Here is a 19403-nt window from a genome sequence, read left to right on the forward strand (position 1 = left end):
AATAAGTAGCAAAGCCTCGGGGCGCCTGGGTGGCACGGTTGGTTAAGCGACTGCCTTCGGCTCAGGTCATGATCCTGGAGTCCCTGGATCGAGTCCCGCATCGGGCTCCCTGCTCGGCAGGGAGTCTGCTTCTCCCTCTGACCCTCCCCCCTCTCATGCTCTCTGTCTCTCATTCTCTCTCTCGCAAATAAATAAAATCTTAAAAATAAATAAATAAATAAATAAATAAATAAATAAATAAATAAATAAATAAATAAGTAGCAAAGCCAGGACTCAAGCTGACAGCAGAGTCAGGCAGCGCATTGCTGTCCTAAAGAGACTGAGGTAGGAATAAACACGGAGGGAGGGCGAGACCAACAGAACAGAACAGAGTTGGTTCACTCTGCAGAAGGATAAGAAGTAAAGTTGGGTAGGTAAGGTGGGGTCAAACTCTTTGGTAAGGCATGCAATGTCCTTTTTTCCCAGAACAGACCCCCACCTGCCTCCCAGGTTCATCTTCAGTCTCTCTTCCCAGCCCCTTCATGGTGAGACTGCACTGAAATGCCTGGTGATCCCTTCACTTGTTGCTCTCTCTCCGACCTCTTACCTTTGCATAAGCAATCTCCTCTGCCTATGTGAACTCCTACCCATTCTTTGTTTTGCGAATGACATCTTCATCCAAATCTCCGTTCATCCAATTGTGCCCCCTTTAGTAAAGGCTTCTGTGTCCTGACTCCTCCATGCTCTGCTCTCCCCACCCCCAACAAAGCCAAGTTCTCCGCTGCAACGTCAGAACAACCATACCTTATAAACTTCTCTCTTTTCCCCACGTTACTGTAATAACTTGTTCATATTCTGTCTTCCCTCTAGACTCAAAGCTCCTCAGAGAAAGGGATGATAGTGCCACAGAGTAGGTGCGAAAACAATTTGATGAGTAAAGGCACAGGTGAATGAATGAATAGAGTGATTGATTGATTGATTGATTAAAGGGGAACTAAAACCTAGACATAAAAAGGTACGTGACAAAGACGTTTTAGAGACCCAAAAGAAGGGAAAAGGTGTGATGAGAATAGCATATAAGAAAATCTAAGATGGATGATTCTTGTTTTTCCTTTCCTTATTGTAAGATACCAAGAAAGTAACACATTTGGGGCACCTTGCTGGCTCAGTCAGAAGAGCACGCGACTCTTGATCTCAGGATTGTTTGAGTCCCACGTTGGGTGTAGAGATTACTGAAAAATAAAATCTTTAAAAAATCAAGAAAAGGGCGCCTGGGTGGCTCAGTTGGTTAAGCGACTGCCTTCGGCTCAGGTCATGATCCTGGAGTCCCTGGATCGAGTCCCGCATCGGGCTCCCTGCTCAGCAGGGAGTCTGCTTCTCCCTCTGACCCTCCCCCCTCTCATGTGCTTTCTCTCATTCTCTCTCAAATAAATAAATAAAAATCTTTAAAAAAGAATCAAGAAAAAAGAAGGTAACACATTTATTGGAGTCATTTCTCTTTTTTCAGGTATCTCAGTCATAACAGAATAACTTCCTTGAGGCCGGGTGTTTTTGAAGATCTCCACAGACTAGAATGGCTGTATGTTTAATTTACATGCATTTTATAGTATTAGTTTTTACATTCTAAATATATAAATGAATCAATTTTTTCTTCTGGCTGGCAGGATAATTGAAGATAATCACCTCAGTCGAATTTCCCCACTAACATTTTATGGACTAAATTCTCTTATTCTCTTGTAAGTACTAAAAATTAAAGCAAATATTTCAATTGAAGGAAAAGACATGAAAAAAAATTACTGCTTTAAGTTTAACAGCATTAAATATGGAATTGTTAAAGCCCCCAAAAGGCCTTTCCAACTATAAGCCATCTTTTCATCATTTTCTGTGAGGCTATTTTTGTAGTTTTAATGATTTTTATAAGATCTTCTGTCTTCTAGGACATCAGCCCATCAAAACTAAATACAGCCTTACTGGCATATTTTATTGAAATATTCTCAAGCACACCATTACTGCGGGGTATTATGCTTGGTAAAGAAAAATAACATTAATGAAAAATCAACTCCTTCTCACTACCCACTTATGAAGGGCACAGGCTTTCTTTCAGTTACTAACATTGCTGCTTCCTCCATATGACAACTATCATTTGTCAAATTTTATTACTAACAAGCACTTAAATATAACAAGACTTACAGAAAAAAAAAAGAGAAGACAACTAACTTAATAGATTTTTGCGGTTTCATAAAGGATAATGATAATACCATGTTTGACTTAAGATGAGAAAAGAACCAGAAAAATGTGACTTCTTTTCTTTCGTTTCTTTTTCAGAACATTGATGAATAACGTCTTTACCCATTTACCAGATAAACCTCTTTGCCAGCACATGCCAAGACTGCATTGGCTGTAAGTTGATGAACCTTTTCTTAAAGATGTCAGCTAACTTTCCTGGTTTTGCCTAGTTCATTTTGGATATTGGGTTTCTAAAAATTATAAGTTGTTAATGTCATATCACATTTCCTCAAATTACTTTAGCATGGTTTTGTTACTAAACGTGCCCATTGTCTAAACGAACTCCTCTAGACTCTCGCCAAGATAAAACACCTCCCACATGCACAAAAAAAATTTGGAGGCAGGAAGAAGAAAAACAGAAGGGATGTCCAGCAGCTATAGAACATTTCTTTCTTCCTTCCTTCTGTCGGTCTGTTTTCACCTATTAATTTGATACAGAAAGACTAAGTCACTTTAGTCTCATTCCTAAATTCTGCCTCATGGGAATATGATACTTAGAATTTATTTTTGAAGTCTAATCACAATAGAATATGTTTCATGGAAATGTTTACAGTAACTTTGCTTATGGTAGTAAGTATCATTCTACCTATTCAGAGCTCAGTTACCCAGTAAATTTGCCTTTTTAAAATGCAGGTAAAAATGAATAAATAAGTAACCAAAATAACTATTTAAAAGTTCAATCAATAAACCACATATACAGTATTATATGAAAACTTCCGCTGTCTCTCATTCTGTAGGAAATTCTCAGAAGTTTTGTTTGTTGCTTGATTTCTAAGCTCATGGCAGAGTAGAAGAGCCAGATTAAAAGTAGAGGGGAAAAGGACACCTGGGTGACTCAGTTGTTAAGCATCTGCCTTTGGCTCAGGTCATGATCACAGGGTGCTGGGATTGAGTCCTGCATTGGGCTCCTTCCTCAGCAGGGAGCCTGCTTCTCCCTCTGCCTGCTGCTCACCCCTTGCTTGTGCTCTCTCTCTCTCTCTCTCTGACAAATAGACAAATAAAATCTTAAAAAAAAAAAAGTAGAGGGGAAAGATAAGTTCAAAACATTAGTGTGAAGTGACAACTCTCAACCTGATAGTAAAGCAGGAGTGGGAAGTGCTATAAAAAGCAGACATAATAATTCAAAACACACTAGTTTGGAACTATTTAGAGGAAGACAAACATCCCCAGAATCATTACTGAGTCCAGAGGGCGTCTTGGTATGACAGCATAGTACCCCCCTTGTTGACAAGCTAAAGTATTCAAGAAAAGAGCTAATTAAGTTCAATATCCTTCATTGTAATTAAATTTTTTTCAAATGAACACATTAAACAGTTATTACATGCTCAGTAATCCAAACTTAGTAATAAAGCAAAATTGATTAATATTTACATAAGTAAATTAGCAATTAAAAATTCATGCGCTGAGACCAGAAGCAAATGTAGCAGATATTGTGCAATACATTAATAAGCATTTCCTTTGCTTTTTAAAAGGCAGCCAAATCTACATCCCAGATAAAACTCTATTTTTTTAAAAACTTTGTTTATTTATTTGAGAGAGAGAGAGCACATGTGTGCTGGGGGGGGCAGATCAGTGGGAGAAGCAGACTCCCCACTGAGCAGGGAGCCCCATACAGTGCTTGATCCCAGGACCCCAGGATCATGACTTGAGCCAAAGGCAGATGCTTAACCAACTGAGCCACCCAGGTGCCTTTAAATAATTAAGATTTATTACTAAAGGGGCACCTGGATGGCTCAATCGGTTAAGCTTCCAACTTCTTTTTTTTTTAAGATTTATTGATTCAGAGAGAGAGAGCATGTGCGCAAGTAGGGGGAGGGGCAGTGAGAGAGGGAGAGAGGATCCCAAGCAGACTCCCCACTGACCTGTGAGCCCCATATGGGGCTTGATCCCACCACCATGAGATCACCACCTGAACCGAAATCAAGAGTCGGAGGCTTAATCAATTGAGTCACACAGGCAGCCCTGGTTAAGCGTCCAACTCTTGGTTTCACCTCAGGTCATGATCTCAGGATCTTGAGATCGAGCTCCAGGTTGGGCTCCATGCTCCGTGCAGGGTCTGCTTGAGATTCTCTCTCCTTCTCCCTCTCCCTCCCACTCTGTTCCTCCCCCTACTCCCACATGCCAGCTCTCTTTCTCTCTCACAATACAATAAATAAATAAATCTAAAAAAAAGATTTACTACTATAGAGTCAGACTTTTTACAATTTCATCAGTAAAGTTACTATCTTTAAATTTTAACTATCCAAACAAGTCATCTCATATGCATTCCTGATAGTATTATCCCAATTTTAATGCTAGTAATAATAATTTTTGCTTTATAAATATTCAGTTCTTTTAAAACTAATCACAATACCTTTACCTTGCACATGAACTTTTATTTAGCAAAGTATAAACTGAAAAATCTGTTAGGTATGTTGGTAAAAAAAAAAATATTTAACTGATTTAGTGGAAAAATATGCATAAAATAAGAGACATATGACAGCCCAGGATAATATGCTTGCAAGATATATGACAGACAACAGATTAAAACCTTTATTATAGTTCTTTCAAAGCAAAAAATAAAAACTGTAAACACCACAATAGAAGTTTGGAAATTCAAAAAGTTAGAAATATAAGTAATAAATAAGCCCATGAACAGATGGGGCAATAGCCAAAGGTGAACTAAAGATCAAGAGAGTAAATTAAACTTATTTTGATGGGAGATGAAGTAGGTTTATTTATAGGCAAGAGAAGCTAATATGAAGAATTTGAAATTATAGAAAACAACAAAATACATTATGGAGCAAGGTGCTGGAAGACATGGACCCAGATGGAAAAATAAAATGCGATACACACACAGCATTTAGAATGAATGAACTAGCCCTACTTCAATCAACATGGCTCAATTTCAAGAATGTAATATGAATTATAAAGAAAAAGTCACCAAAGAGTACATATATTACGATTCTGTTCCAACAAGACTATGCTTAGGCTATGGAAAGCCACAAAACAACATTGCTCCCTTGGCATGGATGAGAAGGAACTTTATCATCTACAAAATAATATTGAAAAAATAGACTTTAGAACAGGGACTATAACCAGGGATAAAGAGGGATATCACACAATGATAAAGGGGTCAATTCAGCAAGAAGACATAATAATCTTAGATGAGTAAACAGTTTCAAAATGAATAAAGCGATAACCATGGAACTATAAAGAAAAATATCCAGGAATCAAAATACATCGCTTAAAACCAACAAATCTACCAATATGTAGATATTTGATATTCCTAAGGCAAACATTAATAAAAAGCATATAACTGATCAAAATCATATGGTGGGAGAAAAGTAAAGGAGCAGAAACGAAGACAATATATTCTCATTTTATCATTGCTTATAATATAAATTATAATAGGAAATTAATAAGTATTGTTATTCTCTAAGAAAGAGAAGATACGATTTATTAGGTAAAGTTATAATTATAAAGATAACCAATAGAATATACAAACCTTTCTAAAGATTAAAAGAAAGTTTTTTTTAATTTGTTGAGTTTTTTTAACCTATAAAACCATGTGGTAATATTTTTAAATAGCAGACTGAAGTCAGATAATTAGTCATATCAGTACACTTAAGCAGGTTTAACTTACTTATTAAAAAGAAAAGAGGGGAGGCGCCTGGGTGGCTCAGTTGGTTAAGCGACTGCCTTCGGCTCAGGTCATGATCCTGGAGTCCCTGGATCGAGTCCCGCATCGGGCTCCCTGCTCGGCAGGGAGTCTGCTTCTCCCTCTGACCCTTCTTCTTCTCATGCTCTCTGTCTCTCATTCTCTCTCTCTCAAATAAATAAAAATAAAAATCTTAAAAAAAAAAAAAGAAAAGAAAAGAGGGGGTGCCTGGGTGGCTCAGATGGTTAAGCGTCGGTCTTCAGCTCAGGTCATGATCCCAGGGTTCTGGAATCGAGTCCCGCATCCGACTCCCTGCTCAGCGGGAAGCCTGCTTCTCCCTCTCCCCCTCCCCCTGCTTGTGTTCCCTCTCTCGCTGTGTCTCTGTCAAATAAATAAATAAAATCTTTTTAAAAAAAAGAGATCTTCACATTGGCTCACAGAACAAAACCTAATTCATTGCTATTTACAAAAAAAAAAATACAACTATAACTAAGTGATTAAGACAGATCAAAAATAAAAGGCTGTTCTAAAGTATTCCGTGTAGATGCAAACCAAAAAAAAAAAAAACAGACATCATATTTTTTTATCTAAGTATGTAAAATTCTGGCCTATTTGCATTAAACAACACTAAGAAGGACATTTAAATGCTATAGTGTGCAATTTCTCACGAAAGATATTACATTAGAAATATATATGCACCAAATAATTGATATAGTAACCAAAAGGAATATGAAGAACTAAATAACATAACTAATGAGCTAACTCTAATTTATGTATATCAAACTGCAATGTCCCTTTTCAATAATAGAACTGATCTATTTGGGACAGCAGTGTGCCCAGCAAAAATATGACATCCCCAGATTTTCCTACATCTTGATATAGCCACATGACTAAGCTCCAATGAATAAGGTGGAAGAAGTATAGTGTGGAACTTCTCCCTAAGGAGAAATAGGCAGGCTCTTCCTCTCTTTCCTTATCCAGAAAACATGGATATGATGGCTCAAGCTTTAGCATCATCCCGAACCATGAAGACAAGGGCATGTAAAAAGTGAACATGAGGGGCGCCTGGGTGGCTCAGTTGGTTAAGCGACTGCCTTCAGCTAAGGTCATGATCCTGGAGTCCCGGGATCGAGTCCCACATCGGGCTCCCTGCTCAGCGGGGGGTCTGCTTCTCCCTCTGCCCTCTTCCCTCTCGTGCTCTCTGTCTCTCATTCTCTCTCTCTCAAATAAATAAACAAAATCTTTAAAAAAAAAAGTGAACATGAAACAACTTTGTAAAACCACCAAATTAGCCCTGGACTACCAAACTGTAGTTACGTATTTATGCTGTTATGGTTGGGTGTCTGCCAGACCCACCTGCACCTAGTTCTAATAGATATAAACCTGAAAGCAAACAATGTCCAAAGAACATTCACCAAAATTGATAATATATTTTAGGACATACACATACATAAGCCAAACTCAAGAAAACAGATGGAGGGATTAGCTTAAAACAGGAGAAGGGTCATCTCTTCCTCTTGAGACTAGGAGACCAGGTGCATATACAGGTAAGTGTGTAGATGTTGAGTAGAAGGTCAGCAGGTTCTCCCTGCCTCATCACCTCAATTTTCTCCTTGAAATAGGAGTCAGAAATGTTTCAAAGGTAGGGGGAGGAAGTAGAGGTTAAGGAGATTTGCATGTTTAGAATGCCACTAGGGGATAAGAGAGGAAGCTGAGAAGAAACAGGCAAGATTTTTGGTGTTGTTACTGTTGTTCTTCAGATCAAAGAAAAAATTTTCAAGTTTATGCCTCAAACCAAATCCCTGTGTATCAAGGACCAAAACCTCTCATTTTAGGAAGAAAGCAAAAACAAATTCCCCAATAAAGGTTAAAATGAATTCAAAATTAAACTAAACTGACAATTTAATCAAAAGTCCCTAAATGATGCCTCGAGGTGTGCCTCTTACTGATTTTTACAAATTAGTAAATTAATGCTTATATATATGTATTTATATAAGTATATATATAAATATAAATTAAAACTTAAATATTTTTATTGGTTTAATAGGAAAAAAGATGTTATAATAGTAACTAACAAGAAAAATATATCAACTCACCTAAGGATACTTTGTGAGACTTAAGAAAGCATCACCACCTGGTGGTAGATTCTCGGTAACAGCAATAAAAGAGGAAAGAAATGGATGGTCTCTGTCACTGACAATATATATTGTGAGAGACCAGAAGTTTTGACCAAAGCTAATGACCAAAAAAAGTAGTACTATAAGTACTTAGTTTCCAATTTCATAGGATAATAGAATTTTTTCTTTAGAAGGATGATCTAGAATCAAGATTTAAAACCTAATACAATATTCCATATAGTACAGAAATCCTGTCTACAAAATTCTTGAGTTGTGGTATATTGCCTCTGCTAAATATCTATAGCAATAATAAGATTATTCTCTAGACACTAGATTGTGAGCTGAAATTCAACATATTTTGTGTCCTTCATCCAGTAAATCTAATGTTGCAACCTGATGCAACATAGAAAAACCCTATGATATCTTCTACAGCCTGACTTCAAATATAGCTCTCTTATTTTGCTCTTTTCTATTACAAATACACCCTTTTCTTCAATTGACTTGATTTCTAGGCCCCTTACATCCTGGTCTTCCAGATTGTTCAGATATGCCTTGATTGGTCAAAGTCTATTTTTATTGCAATGCCTAAAATAGAACTGACTATTCCAGATGTAGCCTACCCAGCAGAATATAGGTGTTTCTTTTAAGGTTACCCATGTTTCCCTGGCAGATTTTGATACCTGTGTCATACTTCAGCTCATACACTTTAGTCACAATTGTTCTTGAATAGCTCTATATTATTTGGTGACCAGAAAACTAAGTCTTGGGGTAGAAAGAAGAGATTTAAGGACCTACTCCTGAAAGTATATCCCTAAACTTGGCTAACTCTCTGTTCTACAAACTTCCACCATAAACCTAACGATAAGACAAAACAGGGACAATAAAAGAATGCCTTCATGATCACCATAAAGAAGAGACACTAAAATATATGGTTTTTGACACGTTTTACTTCTCAGACCAGACTCCTGCTGGTGACGGCATCACACAGCAAGGGTCTCTATGCATCTCCCTGAACTGGAAGTTGGAAAACCAAGGACAGTGTAGCCTGTGTGGCAATATAATAAAGCAAACAATGGTGTTCTCAGTGGTAAAAGGTTATTGAGAATTTTTCCTAGGGTGTGTTTAGGCAAGGGACGTAGAGGTGAAACACTGTTTTGACAGCAGGAGCTTCTGCAGCAATGTTAGAATCTTCTGCAGACTTCTGTAGCAAATAGGTTCACACCACTTAGAGAAATGCCATTGGTAAGTCTAGACACATGTTTTGTTGTTGTTGTTGTCGTTTTTTAAGGAGATAGGATTTTATTGAATATACCACAAGGGAGAGGTGTAGACAGATGTTTAACACATATCGCTATTAAATATCTGGTAAGGAAGTGGATATTTATCATAACAAATTTTTTAATTTGACTTCTCATTCTCTTCACATTTCTCAGGATAACATATGTACCCATATGAACATATGATACAGATGTGACTCAAAACATTTTTACTATGAACACAGAAAAAGAAGCATTACATATATGTATTATTTCAGCTCTTATGTAAGTGGCTACATGTGGGAATCTATATGAAATAAACAGCATGTGAAAAAAAGATATTTTATGAGAAAGCAAATAATTCTTGACCAATTTATTTCTATGATTAAAATTTAGCTTTATCATTCTTGTTTTTATGTTTCAGGGACCTTGAAGGCAACCATATCCATAATTTAAGAAATTTGACTTTCATTTCCTGCAGTAATTTAACTGTTTTGTAAGTAGTGTTTTATCCTTTTGAAGTGATGTTAAATATCTTTACAAACAAAATTAATCATTTATGCGAACATAAGTTAGCATAAACATGCACAGTAATTATGGCAAATGTTCACTTATGACTTGAAGTTTTCTGAAACTGAAGTGCATTGGCAAAATTATTGAAGTTCACACCAAGCTTCATCAAGATTCACAACATGCATGGATCATCACAACAGTACTCTATTTATGAGACCTGTTTTTCTCACACTTAAATAATGCCCATTTTAATGGAAAGAAATTTTCATTGACCACCTAAAATCTCTCCTTGGATATCAGTTTGAGAAACAGTAAGTTAGTCTTAATCTGTAAGAATGTTTGCCCTTTGCAAATTATTACTGTAGAGATTGCAGAAAAAATTTAATTACAACCAAAATTTTTTAAAATACTGCAGAATGTCTACACCCCTGAAGATATATAATTGTGGACACCAGGATAAACTTCAGAATGTTACTGAGTATGATTTCTCCTTACGTCTTTCTGGCCTATTTTAAACTCACACTGATTTTTCCATGAAAGCAAAGGATGCTGGAGCTTCTTTCAATATAAAAACACGACTGCCTCATTTATGGGTTATTCTTTCAGAACAGTGCTTTCCAAATTGTGAGTTGAAAGTCACAAGTGGGTGATGAAAGCAATATGGTGTCTTCTGACTTGCTTTTTTAATGAAACAAAGTTTAATTGAATTGAATAGAAATATCAGAGTGCAGGTCAGGTAATTAAATGTACTGTTTCTTGAGTCTCGGGTTCTGTGGGTGTATGTTATGTCCCAAAGTTTTTAAGAGCAGTTACCAGGGGAAAACTTTGAAAACCACTATACTAGAATCCTTCTGGAAACATCCCAGAATCCATCTTGAAATCCATACTAGAAACATAATACTAGGACCTCTGTGTACAGGCAATGCAATAGCTATCACTGATACAAGAAAAATTTTCCTCCAATATGCATCCCCCATTCCAATGAGTTCAAGCCACTAAGATGTTTGAATTCTTGCACAGTGAGCTCAGCAGTCTTCGGGTGCGGGATGCTTTATATCAGTCATGCAAAACAGTTCCTACTAACTGCCCAAAAGAAACCAAATTGCACCTGAAGGACATAGACCAAAACTTGCAACTTCTTTGCTGTTCTACTTTTATTTGTTCTTAAAGAAGCCTCTGTGTGAGGAAATCATTTGTGAGTTTCCTCTTGGCAGGGGCTTGTGCTTTTCTGGTCTAGGGATACTGGCAGGAGGTGGTAATGGTTTGGAGAGCAGAGAGAAAATAAATACTTCAAGATGGAACAAGGCCAACCTCTGAGAATATCACACATTTAAAGAATTGGAAACATTTTAAGACATTTTTAAAAAAGATCTTATTTATTTACTTGTCGGAGAGAGAGCACAAGCAGGGGGAACTGCAGGTAGAGGGAGAAGATGGCTCCCCGCTGGGCAAACAACTCCATATAGGGCTCGATCCCAGGACGCTGGGATCGTGACCTGAGCCGAAGACAGACGCTTAAGGGACTGAGCAACCCAGGCCACGGGATTTTAAAACTTTTCCATGAGTTACTCCTTTATGCTGGCTCATAATACACGAGATCAGTGCAGAAATGTCCTGGTCAAGAAGTACGTACAGTCTGTGGGGCAACTGGGTGGCTCAGTCCGTTAAGCATCTGTCTTCGGCTCAGGTCATGATCTCGGTCCTGGGATTGAGCCTGGAGTGGGGGCTCCCCGCTCAGCTGGGAGCCAGCTTGTGCGCTCTCGCACTCTCTGTCAAATAAATAAACGAATCTTAAAAAAAAAAAAAAAAAAAAAGAATTACATACAGTCTGGTTCAACATCCCAAACTAGAGACCTTCTGAATTGGTCCAGTTTAGATTAGACATCCTTAGGCAACTCCACCCCAAGTCGCATCAGCTACCAGATGCATATGAGTGCTACTGTGCGCATGCGCGCGGGGTTTCTGTTAGGGACGTGCTGGGCGGACTGAAGAAGAGGCGACTCTCTAACACAGCTCCAGGTGCACGAAATTCAGTCTGTATTCTCAAGGGTTCACATTTTCACTATTTCCCTTGCAGAGTTCTTCCCTACCTCACTTAAAAATTTGAATAATATTTTATTTTTATCATCGTTAAAAGACTTGAGAAATTTAAAACTAAAATTAGACTGGGTAAGTAACCGTACTACAAAATACATGATGTGAAAATGCACTATATATAATTATCTTTTTTTTTTTCAGATTGTTAATCTTCCCTCCAAAAACTCATTTACCTCTTATCTCAAGGAGCCACAACATATTTTTCTTTTTACTTTCAGGGTAATGAGGAAAAACAAAATTAATCACCTAAATGAAAATACTTTTGCACCTCTCCAGAAGCTAGATGAATTGTAAGTTTGATAAGACTTTTGTTTCTACGGTTTTAGTTCAAACTTGTTACACATATATGCTTTTATACATTTGAGAAACATTTATCTCTTTTCCTAGCATTATTTGTATGTACTTTGAGCCATAAATGAACTCTATATAGCTTACAAAATACACATTAATATATATATATATATATATATATATATATATATATATATATAATAACTACTTGAGGAAAATGAGATAAAGGAAACACAGCTACAAAGAAATAATAAAGTCAGGGTAAATTTAATAAATAAAATACATCCTACATCACTCTGTCCCGCTGCTAGAGAGGAACAGCATATTTGTTTTTAAGTTTCTTAAAGAGTTAGGATTCAGAGACTATAAGATAAAAAGACATACTTTGCTAATTCTGGAAATAAGAGATAATCTTGGATCCACAAAGAAATTAGACATCCTTGGATAACATGCCAACCTATAATAATGGAAGAGAGACATAAGTTAAATCAATTGTCTACACTGTCCTTTTTTTAAGATCAGTGACCCAGTTCCAAAGGGCATTAAAACAACGCTCTGATAAACCAAAGCTTTGTGGCCCGAGCACATAGGAGCTGATTATCAGAATAAAATATATGTTGGGCAATGGATGAAGTACATGTCCTTCAGACAATTTTTTTATGTTTTACTATTAATTTTCTCAATTGGATTTTGCTAAAGTTTGGACTAGCCACTACAGTCGACCCTTGAACAACTTGGGTTTGAACTGTGCAAAAATTAAGGTTCCAAATCATAGTCCTACTCTAATGTAAAAGGAAGAAGGGAATGAAGGGAAGGGGAAAAGAGGCACAACACATGCATTAATTAAATTAGAAAATAGAAAAATATCAGCAAGCATTTGTCTCTGAAGAAGTGATGAAATGGGATAAATTATTTTTATATTTTCCCATTACACTCACTTTTCTAAAACTTTTAGACTTCTGGTAATTAGTGTAACTCACTAACAGCACTATTAAAAAAGTTGTATAATCATTTCCTAACAAATTACAGAACAATGAATAAAGTCTTAAGAAACTGATATGACATGGTTGCAATTATTTCCCTAGGGATTTAGGAAGTAATAAGATTGAAAATCTTCCACCGCAAGTATTTAAGGATCTGAAGGAGCTCTCACAATTGTAAGATTGATACTAATTTTGTCGTTTCACTTCTTTGTTTTAATGTCTTTTATCTTTTAAATTGTAATAACATACATAACACAAAATTTAGCATTTTAACCATTTTAAATGTACAGTTCAGTGATATTAAGTACATTCATGTTGTACAACCATCTCCACCATCCATCTCCAGAACTTTTTCATCCTCCCAAACTGAAACTCCATACCTATTAAACAATATCTCCTCATCACCTCCCCTGACCAGCATCTCTGTTCTGTTTTTATTAATTTGACTACTCTAGGTACCCCATATAGATGGAATCATTCAATAGTTGACCTTTTGTGACTGGCTTATTTCACTTAGCATAATGTCTTCAAGGTGCATACGTTTTGTAGCATGTGTCAGAATTTCTGGATATTATTCTGAATAATAGCATTAATTCATAATATTATTCTGAATAGTAATTCACTATATATATAATGTGACATATATATGTCACATTGTGTTTATCCATTCATCCATAAATGGACACTTGGGTTCCTTCCACCTTTTAGCTATTGTGAGTAATGCTATGAACATGGGTGTACAAATATCTGTTTGAGACCTTTCTTTCAATCCTTTTCAGTATATACCCCCAGAAGTAAAATTGCTGGATCATACGGTAATTCCATGTTAACTTTTTGAGGAAACAGCACCCTGATTTCCAAGCAGCTACACCATTTCACATTCCTACTAGCAGTGCACGGATGTTCCAATTTCTCTACATCTTCAACAACACTTGTTCTTTTCTATTTGGGGGGGTTATATTCATCCTAATGGATGTGAAAGTCATTGTGATTTTGATTTGCATTTCCCTAATGGTTAATGATGTTGAACATCTTTTCATGGGCTTATTGGCCATATATCTTCTTTGGAGAAGTGTCTATTCAAGTCTTTTGCCCATCTTTTAATTGGGTTGATTTCTGTTGTTGAATTGTAGGAATTCTTTATATATTTTAGATATTAGATCCTTTTCAGATATATGATTTGCAAGTATTTTCTTCTATTCGGTAAATTGCCCTTACACTGTTGATAGTCTCCTTTGACATACAAAAGTTTTTAATTTACGTGTAGTCAAATTTTTCTATTTTGTTGTCATTGCCTATGCTTTTGGTGTTGTATACAAGAAATCATTGCTTAATCCGGTGCCCTGAAGCTTTTCCCCTATGTTTTTTTCCTAAGAGTTTTATAGCTGTAGCTTTTATATTTAGGTCTTTGATCCATTTTGTGTTAATTTTATACATGATGTAAGGTAAGTTCTAAGTTCATTCTTTTGTATGTGGATAGTAATCTGGTTTTCCCAGCTCCATTTGTTGAAAAGACTGTCCTTTCCCCCACTGAACAGTCTTGACACCATATATACAAGGGTTTATTCCTGTGCTCTCTATCCTATTCCATTGGCCTATATACTTGTCTTTGTAACAGTACTACCTGGTACTGATTACTGTAGCTTTGTAATAAGTTTTGAAATTAGGAAGTGTTAAGCCTCCAGCCTTGTTCTTTTTCAAAATTGTTTTAGCTATTCAAGCTCCTGTAAGATTCCATGCAAATTTCAAAATGGATTTTTCTCTCTATGCCAAAAGTATTAGGACTGCGACAGAGATTGCACTGAATCAATGGGTCACTTTGGGGAGTATCGACATCTTTTTTTTTTTTTAATATGTATTTATTTATTTTAGAGAGAGAGCACGGGAGTGGAGGGGAGGGCAGAGGGAGAGAGAGAATCTTAAGCAGACTCTGCACTCAGTGTGGAGCCAGACCTGGGGCTCAATCGCAGGAGCCCAAGATCACAGCCCTGAGATCAAGACCTGAGCCAAAACCAAGAGTTGGATGCATAACTGACTGCACCACCCAGGCGCCCCAGGGAGTTTGACATCTTGACAACATTAAGTCTGCTAATCCATAAACATACAGTGTCTTTTCAAATTTCTTTTGGCAGCATTTTATTTTCAAACACAAGTCTTTCACTTCCTTGGTTAAGTTTATTCCTAAATATTTGATTCTGTTGATGCTATTGTAAATCGAATTACCTTTTGCATTTCTGTTTTGGATTGTTCATTGTTAGTGTATAAAAACACATTCAACTTTTGTGTAGTGGTTTTGTATTTGGCAACTTTGCTGCATTTAGTTATAAGTTCTAACAATTCTGTGTGTGTGTGAAATCTTTAGGGTTTTCTTTTTTTTTTTTTTAAGATTTTATTTATTTATTTGAGAGAGAGAGAATGAGAGAGAGAGAGCACATGAGAGGGGGTAGGGTCAGAGGGAGAAGCAGACTCCCCGCCGAGCAGGGAGCCCGATGTGGGACTCGATCCCGGGACTCCAGGATCATGACCTGAGCCGAAGGCAGTCGCTTAACCAACTGAGCCACCCAGGCGCCCCTCTTTAGGGTTTTCTACATACAGTATTATGTCATACGTGAACAGAGATAATTTTACTTCTCCCTTTCAAATTTGAATGCCTTTTTTTTTTTTCCTTGCCTAATTACTCTGGCCAGACTTCCAATACTATGTTGAATGGAAGCAAAAGTGGTCATCCTGGTCTAGTTACTGATTTTGGAGGAAAAGCTTTCAGCCTTTCACCATTGAGGATGATGTTAGCTGTAGGCTTTTCATATATGGCCGGTATTGTGTTCAGATAGTTTCCTTCTAGTCCTAGACTGTTGAGTCCACTTTGTTTCTTTATACAACTCAATTTTCATTGTCATTCTTCCACTCTTTCTACAATCACTGCCTCCCAGAAGCTTCCCCACCTAACTAACGATCTAAACTAGAATAAATTTCTCTAAGAGAATTTGCCCTGAGAAGCTCCCTTTAATCAATGATTTTTGTCTCAAGGTTTTTTTTTTTTTACAAAGATTCTGAAATTCTTTTCTATCGAAATTGAGCTGCACTGTAACTCTGCTCTCTATCTCTTTGTTCCCAGCTATAGCCTTTTACTTTTCATTTCATGCCTCACAAACCATTAGCACAAATGTCACTCTTTGGCATAAGATTTATTGTAAAAAGTATTCAGGGTGATTCTATCAGTTCAAATTTTGACAAAATGAGATTGTTTTTCATTTAACTAAATGAGATCTTAAGCAAAAGGTGAGGTATGTGCGGTTTCTTGCAGAGCACCCTACTGTGTCTATGGTGAGAGCCATTTCTTGACAAGTCCACTTTCATTCTTGTGTTGTCTTAGCTCCCACTCACTAATAAAATCATAGTGTTAATTAAGAGCCAGGCACAATTCTAGGTGTTTTATCTCCATTAATTCATTTAAATATTTGATGTACTCTGTAAGGCAAGTGTTGTTACTACACTTTTTTTGTTAATGTTTAAAAGTAATCCAGTCAACAGATAACACTGTCTCTTTACTTAAGCAGTTTCTAGAAATGACCTATTGCTGCCTTTTTTTTAAAAACAGGAATCTTTCCTATAACCCAATCCAGAAAATTCAAGCAGATCAATTTGATTATCTTGTCAAACTCAAGTCTCTGTAAGTATATACCTATGGGGATAGTTTTACGATGAAATTGTTATTTATAAACTAATAGCTAATAAATTTTATAAAATAAAATGTATACAATCTTTCAAATCAGAAGCTTTATTCCCAGGATATGAGTTAAACACCATGAAACCATATGAGTGCTCACTAGACTATGAACAAACAGTTTTATCTTACAAGTTTATAAACTAAAAATCAGATAATGATTTTATATTTTTCTGTAATCACCATGAGCTTATATTAGATTGTTTGCTTTGATCTTCTGAAGGCAACTCTGCATATTCATTTCTCCATTAGCACTGGTATCTAGGATTTTATTATAGCCATCGTTATCCCAAAGATGCAATATTCTAGATTATATAAATCAGTACTTACACCACACACACACACACACACACACACACACACAAATCTGTTGTGGTCTAAGAATTGCCTTTAAAAGATAAGCTTCAGTTCATTTAATTTAAATGTTCTCTCAGTAAAATGGCATCTTATTAGAAAAAAATATATTATCTAAAAATTATTAGAAAAATGTCAAACCTCTCTGCTATTGTAATATTATCTAAAAGATAATGTGTGTTCATTTATTCCACAAACCCTTATTGAGTAGTTACTATGCACAAAGCATGTGTTATGACCTATAAGGATCAAAAAAATTCAAATAGAGGAGATATTTGTGTAAAAATGTCAGAATCAAGAAAGAGTTGGGGAAGTAAGTGCATAGGGCAGGCTGAGTATTAACGTTTGGTTCACAATCAGTGTTAACTGACAGCATTTTATTTAACTGTCCTTCACAAAAACTCGTTTTATTACACCCTTGTGATATATGTTATTTTGATAATTAATTTGATATTTTTAGCAGCCTGGAAGGAATTGAAATTTCAAATATCCAACACAGGATGTTTAGACCTCTAATGAATCTCTCTCACATGTAAGCAGATGTTTTTCTTGTTTTTCACCTTGATTTCAATCTTATGTTTCCACGTGCACTGTGCTAATATATCCATACCCAATGCATCCAATCTATCAAATTTTCCGCCGACTCATTTGCCTAAACAATATTATTCTTGAAGTGTTGCTATTGGGTGGGATGATTTTTAGTGTTCCATGGTTTGGTAGAATCAAAGGTGATTTTTTTCAATGTCAGAGAACATGAGTGTGGAGAGAACACACTCAGTCTTATAAGCTCTCCTTAGCACTGATACCATTCATACATAGTGATATTTGTCTGATGAGCTAGTAATTCACACACATGGTCTAAGTGTTACCAGGTGAAGAAATAGGAACTTATATAAGCAACACAAAATAATTGTAAATAAATAATTGCTGTAAATGAGGAAAGTATGGAGAAATCCTCAGTAAAAATTGCCGCCAATGTCAGGACATGATTGGAGCAAGTGTGTATGGATAAAATGGCAAGCTTTGAAAAATCTTTTATTCAAACAGTGTGTATTATGGTACCATTGATTCCATGCTTTGGAAACATTTTTCTTTAATTGAATGCAGTCTTACAGCAGAGATTAGAATGATCTCCGTGCCAGGGTAATTAAGTGTCGACAATTTAGAAAGTGTCATGTCAGCCAACATCACTCTATAATTTTGCTTATATTTTAAGTCTAACGCAGGACATTCTTTTGTTTTCCATAACTCTTCAGAGAGATGCTTATAAAAGTTTCTTTAATTGCACACAACACATACCACTCGAACTAGTGTAAGCCAAACATAGTTTATTGGGAGAAAATGGTATAGCTCATAAAACCCAAGAAACAACTCAAGGAACAGACTTGAATTGGGCAGAAACCATATCAGATCTAAGGAATTCAGGCAGCAAGAGTTAAAAACAGGACAATATACTGTAATTGTCAAGGTTTTATCTTATATTACTCCAGCTCTCTATACTATAATGATCATTTATAATTTTTGCCAGAGTACATAGCGTTAGAGGCAAATAGATCTAATTTGATCTCCAATTTCTACATTTATTAGAAAATTTCATAGCAAATAATTTGCCTCCACTGAAGATTCATCTCCTCCTATGGTGATGCTAATACCTTGCTCATGGAGTTGATTTGAGAATTGATTCCTGATACCTAGAAGATGCTCAATAAATGGTGTTGGTGTTGCTGGTAACACAGTAGCCATTACTGGTTATCTGGGTAGTGTCTTCATCAACACGAGAGGTCTCTCTATTGATGAAAAAATTAACTCAACAAATATTTATTGAACACCTTATTACGTACCAAAATCTGGTCGAGAGATAAGCATGTGAACAGGCAGGTTCAGCTCACATAATAACTTCTATAACAGAAAAGCCTCGGAAGCCAGAGGAGAAAACATTTCGCTTCCTCTTCCCCAGAGGGCTGAAAAGATTAGATGAAGCAACAATAGGAGCTACATAAACACTAAAAATCCAATAAAAGTTCCCTTAGATGGATTAATTCTCTTGATCCCATGCTAATGGTTTATTTATGTTTTGAGGCATGATGCACACTTGTATATTCATGATGCCTATTTGCTGCTCTGACCCACATATTCTTTTGCAGTGAAATCAAGTTCACAAGA

General features: G+C 36.3%; 1 protein-coding gene across 1 annotated transcript in view; it reads left to right on the forward strand.

Annotated features, from left to right (window-relative positions):
* Window positions 1-19403, forward strand: part of RXFP1 (relaxin family peptide receptor 1) — a 100046-nt gene that overhangs the window by 71842 nt on the left and 8801 nt on the right. The window contains exons 7-14 of the mRNA XM_045880228.2: window positions 1487-1558; window positions 1644-1715; window positions 2305-2379; window positions 9703-9774; window positions 12107-12178; window positions 13265-13336; window positions 16761-16832; window positions 17701-17772. Of these exons, the coding sequence (XP_045736184.1) occupies window positions 1487-1558; window positions 1644-1715; window positions 2305-2379; window positions 9703-9774; window positions 12107-12178; window positions 13265-13336; window positions 16761-16832; window positions 17701-17772 (579 nt within the window). The remainder of the gene's footprint in view (window positions 1-1486; window positions 1559-1643; window positions 1716-2304; window positions 2380-9702; window positions 9775-12106; window positions 12179-13264; window positions 13337-16760; window positions 16833-17700; window positions 17773-19403) is intronic.

This window comes from Mirounga angustirostris, unplaced genomic scaffold (genome assembly GCF_029215605.1).
Source record: "Mirounga angustirostris isolate CCGP_5_RB_7025 unplaced genomic scaffold, mMirAng1.0.hap1 SCAF_2, whole genome shotgun sequence".
NCBI lineage: Eukaryota > Metazoa > Chordata > Mammalia > Carnivora > Phocidae > Mirounga > Mirounga angustirostris.